Source organism: Haliaeetus albicilla, chromosome 7 (genome assembly GCF_947461875.1).
Source record: "Haliaeetus albicilla chromosome 7, bHalAlb1.1, whole genome shotgun sequence".
Classification (NCBI taxonomy): Eukaryota; Metazoa; Chordata; class Aves; order Accipitriformes; family Accipitridae; genus Haliaeetus; species Haliaeetus albicilla.
In genome coordinates, this window is record NC_091489.1 from 36,072,723 (window position 1) to 36,099,335 (window position 26,613).

Here is a 26,613-nt window from a genome sequence, read left to right on the forward strand (position 1 = left end):
GAGCTGGGTATCTTTAAAGGCTGGCAATAAATATAACAAGTACTATAAAAAAAGGCATAAGAGCTGGCCTAATTGTACTTCTGGGATTACATGCCAGAGGGAATAATACAGTCTCTTAATTTCACTACAAGAAATTTTAAGTGATTTAGGAATGCGTTGTCTGTCTTGCTTCTGAAAACAACAAAAAAGATTAGAGCTCCCTGCTGCTCCATGTTGTGACACTTGATGACTCGCTCTGTCTGCAGCCTACCCTAACAAAATTCTTTGTTTTGATGAAGAATAGAGAACTCTACCTAAGAGCTATAGCTTTTTGTCTTTGTGATAATGGGGAGAGATGAGCTACTGGCAGATGCAGTGCCACAATGAAAAAGTGCTGCTTTGCTTTCTCTGAATCTTAAAATGCAGAGATTCAGATGTATTGCTTTCCTGGTCTTGTATTTACCCTGGTTTTAAGTCAGATACGTAAGAGCTGTTGGGGCAAGTCTTGCATATCTTCTTCAGGCAAAGTCCCCTAGAATTGGCTTGCTTTTTATTGGTATAGATGGCAAGATCATGCTGTGGTTTCTAACACTCCAGGCTGTGGAGTCCTGGATGCTGTTCTGGGCAAAAAGGAGCCCTGCATCCGAGGGAATGCAATCTGGGTGTGTTCTGGAGTGGCACTTTTCCGCAGAGGTCATTGATTTCTTGCCTGGAGAGGTCATGGATTTATTTCACAGCTTAAGCAGAGAAACAGTTTTTCATGCCACTTCTAGCTCATGTATCTCCTATTCCTTCTGTAGCTGTTCACCATGACAGATGAGAATTTGGTCCAGAATATTCTGCTGTGGTTTCTTGCTGTTCTGCATGTCTGGAGAAGTACTGCATTTAATCTTGAGTAGGAGAGGCCATACTGAATTTTACGCACTTGGTTTGAAGAGGTAAAGAGCATGCGTAGAAGTTCTTGCAGAGTGGAGAGAGAGTTTGCAAGTGGCAGATGTCCTGAAGCAGCAATACGCTGTGACCATTGGGGTTTGTGTTTCTTTTCATGTGTTTTCTTTTTACTGAGCTTTCACTGAGGCAGAAATATGCCTGACGTGTAAAACCTTGAGGGGATCAGGCCGTGTAATGCGGAAGAGGCCACCAACGTGTAGCGGGGAAGGCTTGTGTAGAACCCAACTGTAAACTGTTTAATCTGACTTTCAAACTATGGTTGCTGAAACCACTAATATAAGATGGCCTTTTGTGCAGTTACTGACTTACTTATCCATAAAGATACGATGCACGTATCCTAAAGTATGTTCCTATACTGTATACAGCTAAAGATAAGTGTATATGATAGTTTTCAGAGGTGTATCTTACACTTGTCATCTTTTGCAAAGAAAACTCATGATTGTGTGTCTTCCATGGCCCCTGTTAACGATGAAAATAAGGGCTTGATTGAGCTTGAATCCTGGATCTACAGAACCCCAATTAAGGGTGCTTCTCTTAACCTTTCTTAGAGGTGGGTTGTTTTGCACATGTTAAATAAGCAAGCTGACCAGTCCTCAGACCATGAGGCTGCCTCTTGAGGAATGTGAAAGACTTTTCAGCTGTTCAGCCACACCAGTGCAGCTGATTGAAAACTGCACCAAGGAATGATCAGTGGCTGTCACATACTCAGTGTGCTGAATGGCAGTAAATCTTAGAGGCACCTGTTAAAATGAACATCAGAGCAAAAGCTGAGACTTACATAGGTGTAAATTTTCTAAATCTGCCCAGAGAATGTTTTTCTAACATATGGAAGAGTTGCACATAGTACTTACAGTGGTGTATTCTGTAGTAAACTTTTTCTTTCCCTTCATCTGGAACAAGATTGAACTTTCACCAGTGAAATGCCAGTCTTGTAAGTAAGAGCTATACCGGTGTAACTGCTTTCACCATTAGGCAAGAGCTAGAAAAGTCTTGCTTTGTCTGGGAATGAAACACACCCTGGCCCGGGGAGCCCTTCCCCTTCAGAGCCTGAAAGATTTTGTTGTGAGACGCTTTCAAGCTTCCCCTCCTTCCCAAAGTCCCTGTGGTTTCACACAGCTCGACTTCTTGCAGGCTTTTGTGTCCTTTTCCCCTATTCCCATGCAAACACTGAAATGTAATTTTTTATTATTATTATTATTCTTAGTACAGAGGAAATGTGTGGCTGGTTTTTGGTATGGAAAACGAAGACTTAGAGACTCCACAAAGCCTGGCAAGCGCTCTGTCTTAAATTGTACAGTTTGTGAGGACTAATTAAGCACGTTTCTCTCACCGAACAGCTTCCACTTTCGTTTAGCTTTGGAGCCTCCTCTACAGAGCACGGGACGGTGCAACGACGTGCACATTATGGCACAGGCGTTGCGGTGCGTGCCCTGCTGCGGTAAAGGGTTGGAGTGGCACGGGAGCTGCCATGGCCGCGCCAGTACACGCCTCTGACTGAAGGCAGGCGCTGTCCCGCTCCCCGCCTCCCCGCCTCGGCCGGAAAGCCGCTCGGGGGGCGGCCCCTGCCCTCCCCTGCCCCGCCTCGGCCCGGCCCGGCCCGGCCCGCCCCGCTCCGACCGCCGTCCCGTCGGCGGCGCGGCGGCAGCTGCCGGCCGCCGTAGCCCCTGCGAGGGGAGCCCGTGGCCGGGCTGGGAGGAAGAGAAAGGCGGCGAGAGTCGGGTTACAAGATGGCGGCGGCGCTGCGGTAGCTGCTGAGGCGGCGGAGCGGCGCCAGCGAGGGCCCGAGCCGGGGCGCGGCGTCGCTCTCTCGCCGTCGGGGAGCCATGAAAAGCGGCGCGTTAAAGGCCCCGCGGTGCCCCTGAGCGGCCCGGCGGCCCCGCTTCCTCCCCCCGGCCCTCGTTCCGTCGCCCGCCCCCACCACCCCCCCCGGAGGCGGAGCGGGCCCGGGCCTGGGCCCGGGGCCGGCGCGGAGGCCCGAGGCCGGGGCTGCACCATGTCGGACACCCGTCGGCGGGTGAAGGTCTACACCCTCAACGAGGATCGGCAATGGGACGACAGGGGCACCGGGCACGTCTCCTCCACCTACGTGGAGCGGCTGAAGGGGATGTCGCTGCTGGTGCGCGCCGAGTCGGACGGTGAGAGCGTGGCCGGGGCTGCGCGGAGGCCTAGGCCGCCCGCCGCCGCCGCCCGGGCCCGGGCCTCCTCCCCTCGCCCCCCCGCGGCACCGGCGCTTGCCGGGCAGCCCGCCCGGCTCCGGCGCCCTCGCCGCCCCGCTCGGCAGGGCTGACACCCGCCGCCGCCGGGCTTGGCTGCTGGTGCCTTACCTCCCCGCGCTTATCGGAGAAGACCCCAGAGGATTTTATTGTTATTATCTTCTTTCCCCTCTCTTTCCTTTAGCTCGCGGTTCCGTTCAAAGTTTCCTTCCCCCGATAAGCCGCCGCAGTGTTCACCACCGTGGCCCTAGACTTTCCCCCTTCCAGTTACCCTGGCCGGCTGCATCTCTTTTGGCTGACCGGAGATGAAGTTGTTACGTGTGACGACATCTTGCTCGTTTTCAGAATAATTTTATTCGCTTTTGAAGGGCGCTTTTCCTCCCCTTTTTGCTACTATAAGAAGTTGGTTGCTTGGTTGGGTTTTTTTCCCCTAGAAATTCGCTGATTGCCTTCGAGTTGTGTGGTGACCCTCATGTTTTATTGCACTTTAAAGTCACCTTAAGGGTCTCTTTTGGAGGGGGGAGGGTTCATGCTCACCACTTTGTCAGCCGACAGGTGCTAATGTGCTAAATAAACCACCTAAGACTGGTATAAATTACTCTGGAGCTGTTGCCAGGATACATACACTACTTGCATACACAAGATAAAGTCCCTGGGTTTATAGTATCTAGATGATTCACTTCTGAAGGACAGTTGAAGGAAATAAAAGCAAATGGCCCACGTGGCTTCTGTGGGCAAAAACATTTTTATGCTGGGTAGCATGTTACCTGGTGCAAATTTGAATAGGTTTGCTAAACGGCTAGTTGTTGCACCAGGTTTCAGGAGAAAAAACAGTGCTACAGAGAATTTTGGTTTAAATTAGAAGACAAAAATACATTATGGATATTTCTTTTGAATTGTGTCTTACCTGGCTTATTTTAGGGAATTGTGTTTAAAGAAGGTGGTTCTCCTGGACTTTCTGTAAGATGCAGATTAAGTTGAGGATATGTTGGCTGGCACGTAGGCGGTTGTTGTATGTAAGATGCATGGAGGTGTTTATTTTGTTAAACTCGGTAAATATTTCTCTGTACCTTTTCCAGGTTCACTACTGTTAGAATCGAAGATAAATCCAAATACTGCATATCAAAAACAGCAGGCAAGTATTATTGCTAGGCTTTATTTTTTCTGATTACCGATGCAGAGGAATTGTTTTGTGCTCAAAGTAATTGCATTTTTCAGAAAAAAAGGAAAGCAGTATGACATTGAATTGTCGATGGTGTTTTTCATAGAGGTGAAAAACTTGCCTAGAAGCCTGTAGGTGCTATAATACTTTGCATCCTAGGAATTAAAATGTGGGTCTCCTAAAAAAAACCTTTTGGACTTAAGGCTTTGAAGAGAATATATGCAATTTGGATAAATATTGAAGTCACTATAGGAAAAAGAGTTCCAAACATACACGCATAACTTTTGTCTCCCATCCTAGGCCGTGCGAAGTAATTGCCGAATTAGGAAGGCAAAACTTTGGCCGGCTCTGTTACAGCATATTTACTTCTTGAGGTCTTTTTCTGGAAATAACATGAAGGAATTTGTGGGACTTCTTTCATTGTTACTGTTCAGTTTTTGTTTTAAGCCTTGAAAACTTCTGCTATCCTAAGTAAAGTGACTAGCCATGGTGAGACTTAATTGCATGGTTGCCTTTCCTGGGGGTAAGCCTTCTGCAAAACAAAGAAGTAAAACAGTTGGGAGCTATGTTAATAGGTCATTTTTGCTTAATCCACTAAAAAAATTAGCTTACTAAATCTCTTCTGCTTTTACTGTTTTTTCCTTTTTCTGCATTAATTTTTGGTGTGTCTGCCTACATTGTTCTCATGGTTATTACTGGCTTTTTTTCTGGCTGTTCCTTTGTTCTACAGTAGATTCTCTGTTCTTTTTGTTCAGTGTTTTATACTGCTCTTCATCATTATGGTATCCAGAAGTGTTTAAGCACTAGAAAATGGTAATTTTGTTCTTCGTAAATCATGAAGAGACAAATCTTTAAGGATTGTGTTTGTTTTGGTGACAGGTTATGTTAGGAGAATTTGAGGAGAGTTTGTTAGCGCTTGAGCACAGGCTGGTTCACTTTAGGTTAGGAGCAAGTCAGAGTCTTGAGCCTAGCTTTTCAGAAGGCTCTGTTTTCTGTGGTTTGCACTTTTCACTTGTTAGATATTGGTGGTTTTAGTCAGGTGTGTGACAGTCGTAGGCTTTCCTTGGGCGGGCCACGCTGAGGAAGGACAACAGTCTTCATGGAGCTCTGCAGGGCTCTGAAAGTCAAGAGCCTTGAACTGCTTCCTGTTTAGTAGAGGAAACTAATACATAATGAAACACGAATGCACATTATGTTGCTGTAAAATTTTAAAATGCTTCCTTCTGCAACCTGTTTTCTGAAACTTCATACAACCGATTATTTGAAAGCCGCCTTTACTTAATTAGCAGCAACGTTTCAAGTGACTTAAGTAGCTTTTGTTCTAATTTTTCTTGTGCAAGTCTCTGTAGGTTGTAGTTTTGAAAAACTCAGGCTGAGGTTTATTTTGGTTGGCTGTTATTACTGGTTCTAATGCTTGTGTGTCCTTGTGGCTGGAATTGTTTGCTTCACTGTTCACTCTTTTGAAGAAGTTTGGTTTGGGGTTTTTTTTGAAGAGGAATAATGATTGATGATTTCCAGAGACAGATTCTAGGTTTGTCTGACCTCTGAAATCATACAGTTTTTAGTTGACAGAGCTTTGTCCTCAAGTTTTATGTGCTTCCTTCTGAGTAGAGTAGCAAAAAGCAGACCTTAGTGTAGCATTCCCATGCTTTTCTCAGTTTGTGAGATTTCAGTCTCATCAGTAAAAGATTGTAGTGTTTAAACCTGGGCATCTCAGGAACAGACCCTTTTTAAAAACGGTGGAAAGATTTAGGCAAAATGTTGTGGTTAACCAGAGATGAAGAGAGGTGGTCTTCCTTACTGTCCCTACCTGAATGTTTAAGTCTGTTACATAGGTAGCCTCAAGACTTGGAGACTGTACTGCTCTGCCCAGGGCAGATGCTTGTACGTGAATGGCAGCATGGAGGAGAGCTCTCTCTTCCACTTGCCAGAGTTCAACTGCAGATTTTCATTAAGGTGTTGATTATCTTGGGTTTGGGGAAAGCTGCAAGATGGTGCACCTTGATGGAAAGGAAACATGCCCTGGCTGCACATCTGTCTTCATATAAATTATTTGAATGGACTTAGAGGATAGTTATCCCTTAAACTGTGATTTCCAGAACAACATTCTGTGAAAAAAGAAAACCAACTGATTTTTAGTTGCTGTGTGTCAGTCTGTGATTCCCAGTATTACACTGTTTGTGCTAAGTAGTACTATAACTATTGACTAACTGTAAACAGGGCAGGCCTGTTATCTGCCTTCTTGGATTGTGTTTGTGGTCACTAGCTTTTGTGCAGAATTCAATTCTGTCGAGGTGTTAGGCATATTATAATCATGACCTCTTTCTCCAGAGAAATAGGACTTGGGTTGGGCATAGGTGCCAGGCTGCTCAGCATACGAGATAAAAGAATCTCTAATTGCATGTATCCAGAGAACATTAGAGCTTGAAGAGCTTTAGATCCCCCCTGCATTTTGGGGCATAGGCTTTGAGAGTTACATACCTCCACCAGACACCTGGTCTTGGCCAACGGGCAGGGTCAGATGTGTTCTGGAGGCTCTAGCAGGAGCCGTTTTTAAAAAGTTGTTGCCACACCCCTTTGTCGTTCCACCCCCTGCTTGAGGTTACCGTTCCCTGGCAAAACTAGCAGAAGAGCGTGTCGTCAGTGAGAAATCAGATGGATCCATTCATGTGCCCTGTTCTTCTGGCTCAGTTACGAGGGCAGTAATTTTCAGTTGCATGCCTGTAAGACTTTAAACTGCTACAGAAATCCTTACTGTGAACGCTGCCTTCTGATGCTAACTCTCCTTTAGGTGTGCTCTATCGGTTTTGAGATCTGAGATGAAGAATGTGTGCAAATACTGTCTTTCGCACAGAGTTGCCATCACTCATGTGACAACAGCAATTTGCATGAGGCGTAATTGGAGTTACTTGAGGCCAGGATTTAACACATTTGCAGGGGTGCTGTTAAAGCCAGCCTGAGCAGTTGCCAGGGGGCTTCTTCACTCCTCTTGCATGCCAGCATGAGTATTCATGTTACTGTGTGACAGGTTAGATGTAGGAACTGATTCAGTTGAAATACCTCTTTTTTGCTGGATTAATATTTATCTGCATGTGTTCCCCCATCTGGTTCACTGTACAGCTTGTGCTGGCGCAGGGGGATTGAGAGGCCAGTGCAGGAACAAGGAGAGGTGGAGTAGCAGACGTTGTGCAAACCAATACTGACACTGAAGAGGGGTTTGAACTACTCTCTTAGTTTAAATTGTTGTTCTGAATTAATCTCTTCTTTTGTTTGTCTTTATATTGTGTTTGGGTGAACTGAGGAACATTGCTGTTGCTTGTCGATGGAGCAGCATCGCGGGTGCTAATCTAAGCAGGTGGGCGTGGTAGTCTCACAGCAGCTAGGCCTGGAAGATGTCTCTCTGTGGTCTTCATGGGTTGTCTTAGGTCATGCAGGAAGCGTACGCCAGATGAGTAGATTTTGTATTGGTATTGGACAATTATTTTCTGATGACATTCTCTTTCAGTCTTTCAGAAATATTTTGGGAGAAACTTACATAACTTCTGCTTTGTGTGGGCAGTACAGATTGTAATGAGTACCATTCAGTAACTCGAGAATTCTCACAAAATTTTTGAGTGCAGTCTCTATGGATGCATGCAGTCATTTAAGTTACTGCGCTGTATCTTTTATTTGAATTGTTCTGGGCTATGAATAAGACCTTGTCATGTATGTGTCCTTCTTTGTTCATTGAGGCACCTCTGAGTCTCAGCTTACCTGGAAGTGTATTGATTTTGAGTGTCAGGGCATCAGTACTTTCACAGAACATTTCAAGATAAACATTTCAGATTTTGAGTTCTGTAATAGCCATAAATTTGTACTTAAGAATTGTTATTTTTTGTTTAATTTCTGAAAGAGAACCAGGCCAGGGAGTGCATCAGACTTTTCAGTGCCCACAGTTGACAATTATTATTATTATTTTTTCCTTGAAGCCCAGCTCAACTGCTCGTTCTAAAATGGCACACTGTAAACATAGAGATTCAGCTGTCTGTGAGCTGGAGACGAAGGTGGACAGCTGTAAGCAAAAACCGTGTCAGCTATATGAAGCTGTACCATTTGTGCACGTGAATCAGAGCCCGAAAGCAGGGAGACTACCTATTAATATTTGTGACTCTAGGACAAAAGTGTAAGTGTAATACAGGACACTGTAGTATAAATAAACAACTCTCATAAACAGCATTAAAACCATAGTGCAGTCAGCTCAGTTCTTTGCAGAACAGGAAAACCTGGTTTCTTTAAGTGAATACGTAAAATTGAGAAAGAAAAAAAAAATTAGGTTGTGCAAATGCTGTTGTGTTTAGTGTGGCCTGTGATGATGTTTTGGGGGAAGGAAGCTGATCTATTGGTAGGCATTTGTCAACAATGATGCTGTAAGAAAAAGATGTTATGCCAAACCTTTTTTTAAAAAGAAAAAAGACAAAACCCCCAAAACATGCAACTATATATGGACATTGATAGATTAAGATTACTGTAGAAATTAACTGAAGAATTAATGCCATCAGTGATGCTGATTTTCATTCATTTCCAGAGTGATCATTGTAGCAGCTGGTAAGTTGTGTTTGTTGAGACAGAGTTCTGTTTTTCAGATAGCTGTGCTGATGGAAGAGTTACCTACTGTCCCACGCCAGCTGCTTGTCAGCAGTCCTGTCCCAAATGTTAGTCCCTTCTCATCTGCTGGGGGACTTACTCACTAGTGCTCCCTGCCCAGATAATTCCGTTAACAAGGGTCTGTTTAAACCATCTAAACTAACCTGATTTTGATCGAGAACAATTAAGAAATGCCGACTGACAGTAGGTTCAAGAGTAGTGATGATCACTTGGTATTTATTATGTTTTTGTCCCTCTGTCTTTGGCGGATACGTGGAGGATGGTGACTGGATAGTTGTATGATACCATGTCGCTGATTGCCCTTGTAGCAGAGTGAACACCTTACAGAGAGTAATCAATCAGCTTCATTGTTTCCTGTCATTTGGTGTACAAAGGAAACCAAGAAGTACTTTTGGGGTAAAGATGTGAGGGGACAATGGCAGTGTCTGTTTCTTGTTGCCCCTGAAGTTTCCTAAGGTATATCGGGTATCTGTAAGCTAGTCAGATATTTGGGGTTCATTGCTAGGCCTAAAGGTATCACTTTGCATATTTGTTTACAATAAGTGATGCATAAGGTAAAGACTTAAAAGCCTTGATAAGTTGTGTGGTGAATATTGACCTTTGTAAAAGTGGGAAGTAAATTACCTTATTGACCATTAAGCAAGGGCTTGCTGGTGTTTTTTTAAAAAAAAAAAAAAAAAGATGTGGTAACAGTTCAGGAAGTCAACAAACCTGGTGGAGTGTTGAACCGTTTTGCTGAAGCTCATCAAATGCACTGCAGAGTTAGCAGAGCGCCGTTCAGTTTTGAACATTTTAACAAGAAGATGAGTTTCCTGTAGGATGCCGAACTATATATAACAGGCTTATATATATATATAACAGGCTTACATTCCTCACAGTACAGCAGCAAGTGTCCTAATAAAACCTCACAAAAAAATCCTTTTTAGTCTATTCAGAAATTCCAGCGAATTGTCCAGATATACTATGCAAATGCACAAATTGAATTGATAGAGGCAATAGTAACAGAGGAAAAACAAACAACTTGCTCAAATGAAAATAACTGTTGGCAAGGTGTTTGCAGCTTTAGTAAGAACTTAGGAGTTTTATATTATTCATGCTGTATGTCTTTTCATTCGGAAAAGAATATTTTAATGTTGGGCATTATTTCTCACATTGCTAAGGCTGTATTAAACCCTTTCTGAGGAGGAAACACTGTAAGCTTGGTTTCTTGTTTCTGTTTTATCAAATATGAAAAGACTTAAATTGTTACACTGCAGGTTTTCTTAATCTCCTACAATGTGTGCATTCCCTTTTCAGGATTGTTGGCTCAGAAGTATGTTGCAGAAAAAAGCCATTATAACTGTTTCATATACGAAGAAAAGTATATTTAAATATATAATATGTAAGGTAGTGGTCATAAAATAGCAATAAAGAAAGATGATGTCCCCTATGGCAGAACAGGTGATTTAATGTTTTAGTGTCTTATGTTCTTTTTTGACAAGTGTAACTTTAAATAAAATTATTTCTTCTTTAGACGTACAACTTAACAGAATACAGATTAATACGCAGTATAGACCTGTTTCCGATACAATTATTTTTTTGTTTTTGTCTTGAACAGGACACCCTGATTGTTTGGTCAGAAGCAGAAAACTATGATTTAGCACTGAGTTTTCAAGAAAAAGCTGGCTGTGATGAAATTTGGGAAAAAATCTGCCAGGTACAGTTAACTTCAAATACTCTCTTTCTTCCAAATGTTTTAACTTCTTCTGTGACTCCATGTACTTGTGCTGTAATTTTTAAACCTACTTGTAAAATAAGCACATGTTATTTCAGTTATTGACTTGATTATTTTTATATATGTTTTGAGATAAGACAGTAATTGTGTGTGCTTTCTTCTTAGGTTCAAGGTAAGGATCCTTCAGTGGAAGTCACACAGGACCTTATTGAGTCAGAAGAGGAACACATAGAAGAAATGCCTGAAACTAGTCCTTTGATTGACCTTCCTACTTGTGAACTCAACAAACTTGAAGAGATTGCTGACCTAGTTACCTCCGTTCTCTCCTCACCCATCCGTAGAGAAAAGCTAGCACTGGCCTTGGAGAATGAAGGCTATATTAAAAAACTGTTACAGCTTTTCCAAGTCTGCGAGAATTTAGAGAACACCGAAGGCTTACATCATTTGTATGAAATTATTAGAGGAATTTTGTTCCTCAACAAAGCAACTCTGTTTGAGGTGATGTTTTCTGATGAGTGTATTATGGATGTTGTTGGATGCCTTGAATATGATCCTTCTTTGGCTCAGCCAAAACGGCACAGGGAGTTCTTGACCAAAACAGCAAAATTTAAGGAGGTTATTCCTATAACAGACTCTGAACTCAGGCAAAAAATCCACCAGACTTACAGGGTACAGTATATTCAGGACATCATCTTGCCGACACCATCTGTTTTTGAAGAGAATTTTCTTTCTACCCTCACTTCCTTTATTTTCTTCAACAAAGTTGAGATTGTCAGTATGTTGCAGGTAAGTGATTTTTTAATATGGTTTAGATGGATTATGTATAGATACCTCTAGCTGTAGATTTGAAATTGATGACAGATCTTTAACACTGTGTAAGTTAATCATACAGGCTTTCATTTGCATAATGTTTTGAATGTTTCCCCTCATTTCTGTTACCTTTTATTTTGTACTTTAAAAAAGGTAGATTTCAGGTGAGTATATTAATATTTTTTAATGGGTTGTAAACAGTTAAAGGTTCTTCTTGATTCACAAGCAACATACACGTTTTGAGCTGGTGTTGTATAGGTATTTAGGGAACAAGAAACTTTTTGTATTCTATATGAGGGACGTGTGTTGTCTTTATAGCAAATTCTGAATCTGATTCAAAAAAGCATGTTCAGAACCATTCCTGTTGTACTACTGTTGCTTTATGGTACTGATTTCAGATGTTTGTGTTGTAGTATAATGTAATTTTTTTTCTTCATACTGATATGCAAAAGTAATGACAAATAACCAATGTGTTACTATATCAAAAAACTTACTGCATACTTTGTAGTCAGAAGCAGGCTTAAAAGTAGTTGGGTGTGACAACCAAGCTGGACCGTGGAAGGAGCCTTGGTAAAGAGCTGTGTGTGAACTTCATGACACTTTGGATATTTTCAGTTCATATTTTGTTGTGCAAGCTAATGGGTACCAAAGTGGTTTTATTCCATTTCTGATCCATGTCCTTAGAAAAATGGTATGTTTGTGTAGAATAGAACATCACAAACCTGTTGGTTTTGAGTGTGGATAGTCTCTGTGCAATAGGAAGATGGAGTGGAGAAGAGGAGGGTAGTTAAAATTGTGGAAAGAGAGAGGCACTGGAGAAATAACATTACTATAAGGAATATTTCTAAAGAATGTAAAAGAGGACTGGAAAAAAAAATGAAAACTAAAGAATTGTAGATAATTGCATGAATAAGCTTTTGGACTTCTTTCTACTTCCTTCTTTCTAGTTGAATAGCAGAAAGAAACTAAAAAGTAAATTCCACTTGCAAAATAAATGACTTTGTGTTAAAAGATTTCCCTTTGTATTCTTTTTCATATATTACTTTTCTAAAACCAAAAATAAATTCAGTATTATTCTCCTGAGGCCACAATCCTGTTTCCATTTAGAGATTTTTTTAATTCTGAAGTTCTTTACTTTTCATTTCGGCTTTACTGTACTGAATATTTAATTGTGTCTTAACAGAAAACTATTATTTCCTGTTACCTCTAGTACTCTTCGAAAAAAGTTCTGAAATCCTCTGACAGTTCTTTGCTACTCTGTCACTGCTTTCTGTGCCATAGTAGAGAGAGTATATGTCACATAGGTTTGCCTCACTGTTTTAAAGACTGTAATTGAGGCATGCATGATGATTTACAAATAATGTTGATACTTGCATCATTTGAACTGCCTTGAGAATTACAAACTAAGAGGCAGCACACATGGAAGAGATGTTATTGATAGCATGCCTGAGGAAAATTACATGGTAGCATGGACCTCAGGTTCAGGACTGTTGTTGCAGTCCCCTGGTGTAAATCAGCTGCTTCTTGTGGCACAAGAACTCTAAAGCTCCTTTGGGTTTGGTGAGCATGTTAGGAGTCTTGTTACCCTAAATACATCAGCAAAGCTCCCTAGGAGAATGCAGTTTATAGGAGTAACAGATTGTGTTTGCTACAGCAGTAAAGCTCCTTTCTACGTGCCATGAAGCAGTAGATCCCAGCACTGCTATCGATGAAGGGCAGCCACGTGGGAAACTGAGCGAGCATGCAAAGCAAACCTAGATCCATCTTGTGCTTTAGGACATCAGGACTACACTGCGGCAGCCTTATACAAGCAAGAGATCTTTCTGTTGCCAGGTGTTCTGTAGTGAGGATTTTCTAGCCTATTTGTTGTTGATTGTGGTACGGTTGGTTTTTTTTTAACAGGCTTAATCAAGCTGTTAAAGCCAGCAAAGCTTAGAATAAACTAAGTCTGTGTGTTTTGCACTCTCTCTGATGTTGATTCCAGGTATCATTTGTTTGTAAAGCACTTCTTTCCCCACATTTTAAAATTTTCAGGAAAAAAAATTGTGAGCCTTTGGCTGGCATTCCTGTAACTGTAAAAATTCTGTATTTTGTTAGCTAATAAAGCACGCAGATTTTAGCAACAGCGCACAGGAATAATAGAGAAGTAAGCACCCTTTACATTATGCAGTATAATGTTTATTGGAATGCTGCTATTCTGTTTGTGTTTGTTCAATGCATGAGTAAAGTTTGTAGAGTTGAATCAGTACAGTGACGCATAATTTTGTAATGCTGTAGCATAACGTTACTATTTGCTTTAAAATTTATATTGTATTTAAAAGGTAACAGAGACAGTTGATTTGAGAGAATGTCAACACTGTTTTCCATGTGAAGGAGTCCAGAGAAATCGATGTACAGAGAGGGCAGGGGCAGAAAGTGCCCAAACAGTTGAGATATGATGATGTTCACCCTGGTTTTCTTGTATCTCTTGAGTATTAAGCAACGGTGTAACTGAAAAGCTTAACAAGAAGTAGAAATATTGTCCTATATGTACTTGAAAATAAGTATCTCTTGGTAGTAGAGGATCTGAATATGAAAAGCAAATAATACTCAAAAAAGTTTTCCAGATTGGAAAAGGTGAGCTTCATGCAAGGGGTGGGGGGGGGCTTATTTTGAGAACAAGGTTAATGGGGACATGGCTGTGGCAAACTCATAATGTGTTAATCTAGTCACCCTTGCATAGGTGGACTGAAAAAATGTTTGTGATGTTGCAGATCCGAAATAGGGTAACTGTTATGTGTGTGACGTTAACAGTGTAGTGTGAATGGCATAGATGCAGCATGGTGAAAACTGTATCTTGATTGGCAACTTCTGATGTAGAAGTGTCCAGGTTGCCTTCCTGGGAGGTTACATGGACAGTGCAGGGAGGGAGCCTGGAACAAAGACGCTCATTTTCTAGAATTTTGATGCATGGTGGGGGGGGTGGCAAATCATACAGTGAGTATGTGGGGTGGGGCAGAGCTGTAAACCACAGGGGTAGCATGGCAGAGAAGGAAAGGAAATGACACTTTCCCTAGAGACTAGTCATTCAGAAGGCAGTTCTAGTAAACATTGCCTATGCTCAGCTTACACATGGTTCTGGTCTCCTGGACCTGCTTCCGCTGCGCAGAATGAGTACTGAAACAATACACTGGAAGTGATCCTCCTGAATGTGTACCCCTGCATTTCCCTTTTTTGTGATAAAATAATGGAGGTGTGGAGAAAAATAGGAAAAAAAAAACCCCTTATGTACCGAATCTTCTAATGTATTTTTTTGTTTGTTTGTAATTTAGCATCATAGTTAAGCTTAAAGTAAGTTTGACTTTCTACAGTGTGGGATCCAATAAAGATCGATGTTTTAACTTTTAAGGGGCATTGTGTAAGTTGTATTCTTCTTATGTGTTACACAGGAAGATGAGAAATTTTTGTCTGAAGTTTTTGCACAATTAACAGATGAAGCTACAGATGATGACAAACGATGTGAATTGGTAAGTCAGTGGTCTTGGTGGTTCTTTGAATGCTTTAAACTACAGAGATTAAGTAGAAATACTGAAACTGTTCTGCTAGTTCTGCAGTCATTGAGGTATTTCTGTAACTCTAGAATCATTTCCAGTGTAGCTTAGTCTTCATTTATGTACTCACTAGAAAAATATTTCTTGCAAGGTGAGCTGTGGTGTATTTGTTCTAAATAATTATTTTATTGTTGAGAAAGTACTAGCACTAAGTTGACTTCCTAGTCTTAAGGTATACTTTCTTCCAAGTACTCTTCAACATACCATATCACTTACATTTGTCATGTAAGCACTACTTTTTTTCCCTGTATTTTACTCTTTCAAAAAGACCTTTAAAGTCCTATGACTGAGGATTACCAGTAGTCCCTTAATATTTATTAAAAACTTTATTTATCTTTGACTATGTTTATCAGCTTAAATTGCCCTGTTAAAATCTTGCTTTCAGCAAGGGGGGCATCTTTGCTCTTTCAAACAAAAGACATGCCAGATAGGAGTATAAACCCTTCATATACTAGGTGTGATAAAATAGCTACAAGGTGACTGTATTTCTTTCTGAGGTAAATTTCAGTGTCTTAAACTATTTTATTTGTTTGTATACTTTCTTTTGCTTTCCTTTGTTGATGTTGTTGAAGGTTGGAGGAGAGAGAACTAGAATAATACCATTTTCTAGGAAGGCATGTACAAGCCAGTATACAGACTCTGATACAAATTGTAACAGTTTCCTACTTTCTGAGAGTTTTCTGAATCAAATACACCTTAAATTATTTTTTCCTATATGATAGGTTAACTTTTTCAAGGAATTCTGCGCATTTTCTCAGACGTTACAACCTCAGAACAGAGATGCATTTTTCAAAACTTTGGCAAAGTTGGGAATTCTTCCAGCTCTTGAAATTGTAATGGTAAGTGAAAACTTAAAGCTGATTTTAAAAAAATTTTAAAACCCCACAGCTATTTAACCCGTTTTACAGATCTGCTAAGCACTTCTTTGTAAGTTTGATTGGACAGCTTTGCTCTGTTGAAAGTTGAAGTTTATTGTAATGTTCAGAATCCAAAAGATGCCTACAGTTTTCTGAAGTAGCCTGAGTTTATTGCTATTATTTTTATTTTGCATGATGGAGAAGTCTGTGGTAAATGCAGTCCTTTTGACAATGTAGCGTAAAAATTGAAAGATACTCTTTTTCATGTGACAGCTTGATTTGTTGTTGTTGTTGTTGGAACAGAGCCAAAGAAGTATTTTTAGATAATCTTGGAACTTGTTCCTATCCGAAAGATTACGTAATCCTGTCTTTTCGGAGGTATAAAGCAGATTAATCTATCTTAATCAGTAATGTGGAAACATAATTTTTTTCACTCCTTTGGTTGAAGCAGCTGTTGCTGCCTGACCATTGCAATTCATGTGTCAGTGCTGTTGTTACTCAGAAACTACAAATTCAAGGGGTTTTATATTCTAGAGTAATAACCTTGAGTGTTCTGAAAACATAAGTCATATAGATGTTCAGTGATTAAATGAATGCTAATCTTACTATTCTTTTCCAGGGCTAGACCGGTCTAACGTTTCCTGTTACATTAATACTTTAGGTTTAGAAATTGTACGGTTCTCAGAAAAAATCCTATACCTTAAGCAAAATTATTAATAAATCACAATATAAAAGTTTTCTGCTTAAATTAGGGCTATCAAATTCACAGAGAGCCTTGCCTTCTTTCTAAAGGCTGTTTTGGGGTTTTTTTTCCAGAAGTGTATTACCGTGTCTCTTGCAGAAACTTTTGTAATAAATGTTCTCAAAACTTTTAACTCCCTATTCTTTGCAGCTTTATTTGAGAATAAATACCAAACTTTATTTACTTTAATAAATTGATCTCTTTTTATTAGGGAATGGATGATCTGCAAGTTAGATCTGCTGCTACAGATATATTTTCTTATCTAGTAGAATTTAGTCCATCCATGGTCCGAGAATTTGTAATGCAAGAGGCCCAGCAAAGTGACGATGTAAGTAAAAGTGTTTTAGAGCAAACAGAGGTGGGGGGAGGGGGGGAAACAAACCAGCAAAACAAACCTCTCCAGAATTTGGAGTATGGTTATCCCAAAAATGTAGATTCTAGTAACATAGGAAAAAGTAGATTTGATACAAAAATTCCTGTTGTTGTTCCATGTGTTTACAGTACTAAGATTGTAGGTCTGCCTAACATGATTTTAGGTGAGGAGGGTTGTGCTTCACAGAACTCCAGTGTCTAAATGCAACTCTGAATTTTTCTGTTTCACTTAAATTTAAAAAAAAGAAGGAAACCTAATACAGAAACTAGGGAAATCATTCCACTATTGAAAGTGTCTCTAATTATTTTGTGGTTTGTTTGTTTGGGGCTTTTTTTGCAGGATATCCTCCTCATCAATGTGGTCATTGAGCAGATGATCTGCGATACTGATCCTGAACTTGGGGGAGCTGTTCAGCTAATGGGGCTTTTGCGTACTTTGATAGACCCAGAGAATATGTTGGCCACAGCTAATGTAAGAAAATACAAAGGGGTAAAGATACTTTACTGTCTCAGCAAAATTAAAAACCTGATATTCTCTATTACTGTTGTTGTCATTAGAGGATTTAAAAAAAAAAAAAAAAAGACATTTTCTTTTTTTGTGTGTGTGTTGTGTGTGGTCTGATACTGATTTTAAACAAGCTAAAAAATAAGCTAAAATTTCCATTAACTTTCGATAATAAGATGTTTGTGTGTGTGGCATTGTGCAAGTATTTATTAAACCAAGCAGTCCCATGCTTCAGTGATACAGCACTATTTATGTTCTTGAATTCCAAATTGTACGTGTTTAGATGTCAAAGTGAGAATAGGAAATTTGTAGAAATTTGCTTTAAAACTTGGATCATTCCTTTCTTTCAACTGCTGACGTTCTGAATCCAAACCAAAGTACAATGTATTTGTAATTTAATGCATACTGCATGTAAGAGAACGCATTGTAATCTTACTCATGTATTGAAACACATATATTATATAGAAAGTAGTGAAATGGACCAGTTGATACTTTTTTCAGTGTAAAAAGGTTTGCAGGTTGTTACGGATAAAATTACTGCATTTAAGAATGGTTTCTGCAAGTTTTGTCAAGAACTTTGAGACATTGATGTATTTTCAGTATATATTTGCATCCATGGTGGGGATTTTTTTGGTGCTAGCTAGTTTGGTTTGATGTCTCACAGGTCTTTTCCCAAAATAAAGAAATACATCATCCTTGAGTGAAGATATCGTTGTAGGCCCAACCAAAAAGATACAGGCAGACCTGAAGGAGGTCATAGAATCTTTGTAGGCTGTTTCTTGTGTTACTACTCTTTCTTATTTAAAAGGTTATATACAAATGCCAGTATTTAATAAAGTTGTATTTGTTTTAGAAAACAGAAAAAAGCGAATTTCTCAATTTCTTCTACAACCATTGTATGCACGTTCTTACTGCACCGCTTCTGGCTAATACATCAGAAGATAAATGTGAAAAAGGTAATGTGGTTTGTTTGGTTTGGGTTTTTTTTCCCCCTTTAAGTCTTGTAATGTTTTCAAGTGCCTTACAATCCTGGTAACAGCGATAAGCCTGTGATGCAAGCTGGGAAGACGCTTGCTGAAAATTGTTGTTCCCCCAGTGATAGCGGTTCTGTGGGCAGCAGTTTTAATAGCCCTTTCTTGCAGCTTTGAATGATAACGTATCTTTATATTGTGCTTTGTAAAATAGGTATCTCCTTGATGTGTATTGTTAATTGTATACTAGTTTTACTAATATAATTTTAAAGAATATTTGCTGTAAAGCAGAGAGTATCTTTAGTTCACAGGTACTTTTTTCTAAAAGTTTACAAAAATGCTGTGACATTCATCAGTGGTTACATTATTCCAAGCATCAGGTGTGCTCAGGTGATTAACTCCAAAGCCTAGTTTTCACTTGGCTGTAGTATAGAAGTGCTGAAAGAAATCTCTTCAAAGAAATACAACTTGGAACTCCTTTATTTAGTTCCTTTTTTATTTTTTCCTGGTGACAGTAAAAGAATTGGAAATCTCCATTTGGCACACGCAAATAACACTCATTGGTTTGCCTCTAGTGCTTTACAAACAGAAATTTAACATCATTACAGCCTCTTGAGTCAGACTTTTTTCTGAATGCTCATTCAAGAGATTAAATTAAATCACACCAATACATATTTGGTAAAAACATTTCTTTCATCTTACCCATCTTCTCATCTTAAGTGTTAAGTCAATAAAATACATCTTTTATGCATTTTATGTGAAAACAAAACTTGCATTGTAGTACTTGTTTTATAATATTATTTGAAAAATTTAGAATAGGCACTTTCTTTTAGTCTAAGTAGGAATAATATTCCGAAGTATCAGATTACATATTTTCACCTAGTTGAATCTGAAACTTTGTAATGTAAATTGAATACAGAAATCTCAGCTGGCATGCATTCTTGCTGTATGTTTATTTCCCTATAGCTTACAAAAACTTTGAAGAGCTGGTAGAATTGATTGTTTATCCCCATCTTTTAAATATTTACAGTGCTTTGAAAACCTTTTTCTGTTGTTTTTTTTTTTTTATTTTCTATTTATCAGATGCAGTAGTTGGGTCCACTAAGAGTAGTACAATTTGTCCTGGTAAGTTTTAATTGACCTTGAGTTTTGAAACTTGTCCTGTATTTTGTGTGTGGTGGTTTTATTTACCAAAAAAAAAAAGTCCATACTTCTTTTTTTTTTTTTTTTTTAATACTTTTTATTGAAATAGATGTAGGTGCTTTGCTTCACTTGAGATGACAGGAAGGTGAATTAACATGTTCATCCGCTCTTGAGTTACTGGGTTTCACCTTCCCCCCCCGCTGCCCCGCAGTCAACCTTGCTACTGAAAGTTTAAATCATTGTTAGCGGAATCTGTACTAAAAAAACATAGCTGAGCTTTTACAGTTCGGATTTTTATCTGTGCAGGCTTCTTTTTTGACCATTATGAAAAGACATTGCTAATTAGGTTCACACGAATACAGGTCTGACTGGCTTTTTTCTTTTAACTACAAACCATTAGTCTGGATTGCCATAACCAGTAACTCGCTGATCCTGGAAGATCAATTCAGGGTGATTTTTGTGACTGAAGGTTAAAAAAAAAAAGCCAAATTTGCGTTTGTTGTTTTGTTCTGACCTAATGTCTTGCTTCCTAAAACAATCCAGTCCACCACTAAAAATGTTTCAGGAACTGTAATAGCAACTGAGCTTGGTGATGATTTGGTGCATGACAGTATATATATATTTTATTATATATATATTTTTTTTTTATAACTTAAGGCATTAATTTTTCTTGTAGATAATTATCAAACGGCACAACTACTTGCCTTAATTTTGGAGCTGCTTACTTTTTGTGTGGAACACCACACATATCACATCAAGAATTACATTATGAACAAAGATTTGCTAAGAAGAGTCCTGGTCTTGATGAATTCAAAACACACGTTTCTGGCCTTGTGTGAGTATGGAGCTGTTGTGATACCCTCCTTCAAGGCTTTCTGTGTACTGTGTGGAATGCGTATGAGTAAAAGTGTGTACTTAAATTCAAAATTCCTGTTAATTTCTGATTTATTACTGGCTAGCTGTTAAGTAATTTTGAAAAAAAGGTAGCAGGTGTCTGTTAATGTAGACCAATGCAGTTTATGGTGGAAGGAGAAGTGTTGTATCTTTTGAAGTCCACAGTGATCCTTTCAGGTCTTTATGACAGTAAGGATCATTTGTGATCAGCTGTCTTATTTAAATGGAAATACTGTCATTTCATAATAACGTCATAAATCTAGTGCTCCTTGTGGAGAGTGAATGAAATTTTGTGAACCTTGGTATTTAAAGAATAGGGGCTAATTCTGGGAGGCGCCCACAGAAAAGCACAGGAATGAGCTAATAATTCAACTTTGCCTGTGCTGAAGTTTATTGCTGCTGTATTTCAAAAATAAATTCATGGACCCTGATCATATTCAAATACTGAGGATAGTCAAAAATGAAAGAAAGGTTACCTGTCAGCAAATATTTCTTCTGAACTTTCAGAAAGTGTTTTTTTAATGCTCTTGGTTTGGGGGTGCATCTTCCTCTCAGTAATGTCAGGTCAGGTTTTTTTGGTTCTTTCCAAGAGAAGCAGATTGGAGCCCTGGCATGTAGTTATTAAATTCTTGAATTTTTTTTCTTGATATAGGTGCTCTTCGCTTTATGAGGAGGATAATTGGCCTAAAAGATGAATTTTATAACCGTTATATCACCAAGGGAAACCTGTTTGAACCAGTTATAAATGCTCTCTTGGATAATGGAACTAGGTACAATCTGCTCAACTCTGCTGTGATTGAGCTGTTTGAATTCATCAGAGTGGTAAGTTAAGCAGCTTCTTCAGCTCTCGCGTGTATGTGGCATCTCAGGTAGAAATACAAAATCCAAATCTTTCCCTTGCAATAGTGTGTTACTACTTAAAATCACAAACTAAAAATCCCATAGGTAAGTACCCATATAGAAAGGAGCCGGTAAGCTGCTTTGTGCTTGTTTCACTTGATTGTCCTATCACAGAGTTTGCGTCGGCCCTATTTACATAGAAGTCTGTGTAAAAGTATCCTGCAGATTCAGTTCTTCGAAGTGGTTGAATGTGTTGTTTCTGGACCAAACTTTGAAGTGAGGGACTAAGTGAAATGTGTTACATCTGAGTAAATCTGGGTATTATTGGGTCTAAATGAGACTAATTTGACTATAAATTTGAATGATTGTTGTCCTTTAAAACCCTACACACATGCTTTCTTAGCCAGAGTCAGCTTTGAATTGGTAGCTTTTCCACTGGCAGCGTTTGTGGGAACAACATATATCTGGACAGGACAGACAGGACAAGCAGGAGTGCCCGCTTGGTTGTACTGCTGGGGTAGAAAACAAGGACTTGCAACAGCTCCTGAGCTACTCGCTGCGAATGCCTCGATTTGTGGGAGTCTTCTCAGGGAATCTTTGTGGTCTGGGAAAATGAAGGGCAGTTTTTAGCCGTAGGATATTGTAGCTGCTGTCTTTTCCAGCAAGAAGAAAATACCTTGTGTCTCCAGGTGACTTTTGCCAGCGTGGTGCAAATGTTAAGATTTGCCTGATACGTTGAGATTTCTTAGGTGGTGACTGACCAAAAGGTGCCTCATCCCGTGTGTGCTGCTGTAGTTACTGAGGGCAAGGGAGCGCGCTAAAAAGTGTGGGGAGAGCAGGGCACAGCTGGACTCCTGTTCTTCTCAAGAAGGCTTAATTCTACATAGCAAGCATCATGGTTTAATCAAACTATCACGAGTAGAATTGGGATGATACTGAGTATATTGTCCATTTATATGGGAAATTTAATAATTATTTCTAGATTTCAGCTTTTTTATTAAAGAGGAATCTGATGACTTCACATCTGTTCCTTACAATAAAGTTTTGACTCTGGACAATGAATCAGTTACTTTTAAAACACTAAAGCTTTCTGAACTTCTGCATGTTAGTATTTGAGACTGAAATACTGGTTTGTTCTCATGCAGGAAGATATTAAGTCCCTTATTGCACATATAGTTGAAAACTTTTATAATGCACTTGAATCTATCGAATATGTTCAGACATTCAAGGGACTGAAGACAAAATATGAGCAAGAAAAAGACCGACAAAACCAGAAGCTGAACAGGTACGACCCAGTTGCGATGTATTCTGGGACTTTTATGGAATGCCATTAGGTAGTCTCTTCTTACTGCTGGTTGTTTTTTTCTTTCCTGGAGGGCAGAAAAAGCAAAGGCTGGGATTGGGGTTGTTTCTCATTCTTGATGAAAACTTCTTCAATTAGAGCAAACCCCCATCTGACTTTCCTTGTGGCCTGCTGTAGTACAGTTCATATTTGTCAGTATATTAAATGTTACATTCAGAAAACTCTCAGCTTATGAAGGGCAGAATCTTCTGTCACTCAGAGTTAGGGTTCGGTCTGTCTTTTTGTCAGCTGGTATTCTGGTGAAGCTTACGTTGACAGTAGAGTGGGGGACAGAGCTGGACTGCCTTCTCAAACACACTCAATTCACTCTAAAGCGTCAGAAGCCATTTCTGATCCTGGCGGAGTCTGAAACAGCAAGCAAAACTTGAATCACTTGTCATGTGTCTCTTACAGTGTTCCATCTATATTGCGTAGCAATAGATTTCGCAGAGATGCAAGAGCCTTAGAGGAGGACGAAGAAATGTGGTTCAATGAAGATGAAGAGGAAGAAGGTGAAGCTGTTGTACCTCCGGTTGAGAAATCAAAACAGGAGGATGATTTTCCAGATAGCTATGAAAAATTTATGGAAACTAAAAAAGGTATTTACTCCATTTCACTTTGTCAGCACTGGAAGTGCTCTGTGCCACATAACGTGGAGTATCATGTAAACAAACCAGTTGCTTGTGCTCTGTATAAGCAGGAGTAAGCGTATTCTGTGTAATTAAGTAATGAATTCTTAACATGTCTTTGCAAGCTAGTTTAGGATTAAAATAATGAGTTAAATTGCTCCAAGTGTGCATCTTGTTTAAATGACATTCAAAAGCAAAACTTTACATGCACTCGTGCGCGCTGAGTGAGCAATGTCCCCACGTCCACAGCATCTGTGCCATGCTCAGTTTGAATGCTAGCGTGCTTTGGATGAGGTCAGTAGGTGAGCCCTTGATTTAAACTGAATTAAAAAGATAAAAAAAGGCGGCTTTTGCCCTGTGATTATGCTGTGATGTGGATTGTACTCCATGGTGTACAGCTGATACCTAAGTATGAAAATGTTTGTCCCTCAGCTAAGGAGAGTGAAGACAAAGAGAATCTTCCAAAAAGGACTTCAGCTGGGGGATTCAAATTCACTTTTTCCCACTCAGCCAGCGCAGCCAATGGTGCAAACGGCGCAAACAGTAAATCCGTGGCAGCTCAGACGTCACCAGCAAGCTCCAACGGCTCCTCTTCGAAGAACGCAACCCTGACCACAGCGGTGACAGCCACAAAGGTGGGAGAACTTGGACAAAAGCTGCTGTCCTCGCTTAGGACAGCAGAGCAGTATCGTGAGACTTTACTGGGTGTAATGTGGTAAGGTCTCCAGGCAGGGTATCTTATTGACATGTAAATTCATCCAAAGGCCTGCCTAGTTAAACCCTTACTAGTTTTGGGGAAGGTTTAAAGCAGTATTAGGTGGACTGGAGTCTGTTGGTGATCTGGTGGGCAGAGTTTAATCTTGCATCTTCTGCCTAATTTAGCGGCTCCCACTCTTCAGCTCTAACTGTCCAGTTGCTGCTGTGTGTGTGTGTGATCGGTTTTTTTTTTCTGGATTAATGTTAGTGCCCTCCTGCCATCAGGGAATTAGTAAGTGTTTTTAAGCAGATGAAATACAGTAAGTAAGAATTCCAAGGCCAGATCCAGAGGAGCAAGGAAGTCGCAGTACTTCTTAACCATGTCTCAAGACAAATGGGTCTTAGAATGAAAAAAACATCACCAAGAAACCTTCTGCGGCAGGCTTGCATGTCCCGGGCAGGCTGGCTGGGGGTTATGTACTAAAATTGCATGTTCCTGGGTATTTTTTTCAATGTGAGATTTTCTTTTTTTCTTTTTTTTTTTTCTTTTTTTTTTTAAATTGGCAGGGAAGTCTAGTTGGCCTAGTGGATTATCCTGATGATGAAGATGATGATGAAGAGGAGGAGACATCTCCAAGGAAAAGACCTCGTTTGGGTTCATAAATGAAACCAAAACTTTGGAATAAAAACTTTTATTATGGGGTTTCAAATGCTGCAACTGTTTTAAGAGCTAAAAAGGATCTGATTCAGAAAGCTTTCTCCCATGAGTATATAAGATAATACAAGGAGTAGCAAAAGAAACTCAGTTATCAGCTAGAAAGGGTTAGTTCTGTAAACACAAAGCTTCCAAGGAACTGAATATCTTTCTAGTAAGTAAGGAGTCTGCCATTCAGGCTGTCAAAAAAAATGAAAAATTAAAAAAAAAAGTGGGTTAGTATTCACAGAACCTGGATGATGGCTTCTCAGCAAGGAAAGTCTCAGGTGTCGGGAGGGCAGGGGGAGGGAAAGGTATGGTAAACACTTTTTTAAAAATATTGCAGGGTTTCCCCGGCGTTTAACAGAAGTAGAAAAAAAAAAATCAAGCTTAAATTTTGAACCCAGTAATCTTAATTTTGTAATGGTGCTGTCAGTTGTGTTCTTTTAGCAATGCCTCTTTTAAAAAAATTTTAAGGGAAAACTAACTCTGTTTGCCTAAGAACAATCCAGATTTTGGGACCATTTCTTACCAATTAAATTGCATTTCTCATGGTTGGAGGGAGGGACACTGCAGTTATAGTGCATGTTGAGTTGTTTAAAACAGTTAAACGTAAGTTTTACTTTGTATTTTTCAAGAGAAAATGGAAGCTGGATGCAAAGTGGATGGGTTTGCTTGGTTTTTTTCGATTAGACAGCCGGTCATATCTATGCCAAGGAACGATCGCTTCCAAAATAGCTCCAGGAGCTGCTTGTGTCAAAGTGGTGCTGTACACAGCACACCCGAGTAGCTGTCGGCTTCACGTTGTGGAAGATACCGAATTTGAATCACTTTCTGTGTTGTTAAACGAGCTGTCTTTTCTCGGAGCAGCAAGCCATTTTCCTGTTTGCGAGTTTAAATTGCGTAATTGAGGTGGTAATAAGAAACACTAACAGGTTTTTCATAGTGATGAATTTAGCGGCGTTTTAACACCAAAGTCACTTTGGACCAAGACGGAACTATTACTAACAGAACACTGGTCTTTGAGGCAGAATCAACAAGCAGCACCTGAATCTGGGTGTAATACGAAAGCTGCTTTTTTAACAAATAAAAGCACATTCCATGTAGGTAAGCAAACTGCGACAAAAATAGATAAGTTGATGGCGATAAGAGGCAAACAGTCCAGGTTTTATTTGCAAGAGCAGCAAGTGAACTGTAAATATTTTAATGTTAGTTTGCCCATATGTGATCTGAGATCATGATGAAGTGAGAGGAAATTGATGTGTCAGAAATGTTAAAATACAAAACCAGCTGCAATCCACCACATAGATCACTCTTGTAATATGTGTTATGGGTCCATTTCTCCTGGAATAGTTTAAACTGAAGCAGTTTCTCTGTTTTGGAGATTTTTGTAGTTAATTTTAATTTTAGCTATCGTTTGGAAAAAGATGGGCTGTCTGTGTAGATATGAAGTATAGTTTTTTCCATAAAACAGAAGTTTATTTTGTATTAAAAATACCACTGTACTTGTTTTACACCATTTGTATACATGTGGTGATATTAATGCTGAACTGTAAAATTCAGGAATTAAAATGTGACCCTGTAATTCCATAATTATTGCTTTTGTTTGGTTTGTTGTACATGGTAAGTTAACTCAGAATTTTAAATGTGGCCATTTTAGAATATTTTTTAAGATAGCTATCCATGCAGTTTTATAAAGTAACTCTATACCACTAGATGAAATCCCAGAGGGAATGTGTGAGTTCTTCCCGATGCATTAAGCTAGACCCAAGCATTCTGATGGATGATAGGACCTGGGGACAGTGGTGTTGCCCTTTGCGGGCTCCAGGCGACCAAGAATGGGACTCCTCATTTTTCACCTGTGC

The 26,613-nt window shown here is 39.7% G+C and overlaps 1 protein-coding gene across 3 annotated transcripts; it reads left to right on the plus strand.

Annotated features, from left to right (window-relative positions):
• The first annotated feature begins 2,553 nt into the window (after positions 1 to 2,553).
• PPP4R3B (protein phosphatase 4 regulatory subunit 3B) lies at positions 2,554 to 26,341 on the plus strand. 3 transcript variants are annotated; one of them, XM_069787668.1, is made up of 16 exons: positions 2,554 to 3,065; positions 4,223 to 4,278; positions 10,547 to 10,645; positions 10,829 to 11,449; positions 14,902 to 14,979; positions 15,786 to 15,902; positions 16,874 to 16,990; positions 17,375 to 17,506; positions 18,393 to 18,495; positions 19,594 to 19,635; positions 20,330 to 20,488; positions 21,200 to 21,369; positions 22,533 to 22,672; positions 23,144 to 23,328; positions 23,869 to 23,993; positions 24,622 to 26,341. In XM_069787668.1, the coding sequence occupies exons 1-16, from the start codon at positions 2,924 to 2,926 to the stop codon at positions 24,715 to 24,717; spliced, it is 2,382 nt and encodes a 793-aa protein (XP_069643769.1). In that variant the 5' UTR covers positions 2,554 to 2,923; the 3' UTR covers positions 24,718 to 26,341. The 3 variants fall into 3 exon arrangements, with proteins under 3 accessions (XP_069643769.1, XP_069643768.1, XP_069643767.1); XM_069787667.1 differs by having other exon boundaries at positions 2,555 to 3,065; positions 23,165 to 23,328; positions 23,791 to 23,993; XM_069787666.1 differs by having other exon boundaries at positions 2,557 to 3,065; positions 23,791 to 23,993.
• The last annotated feature ends 272 nt before the right edge of the window (positions 26,342 to 26,613 follow it).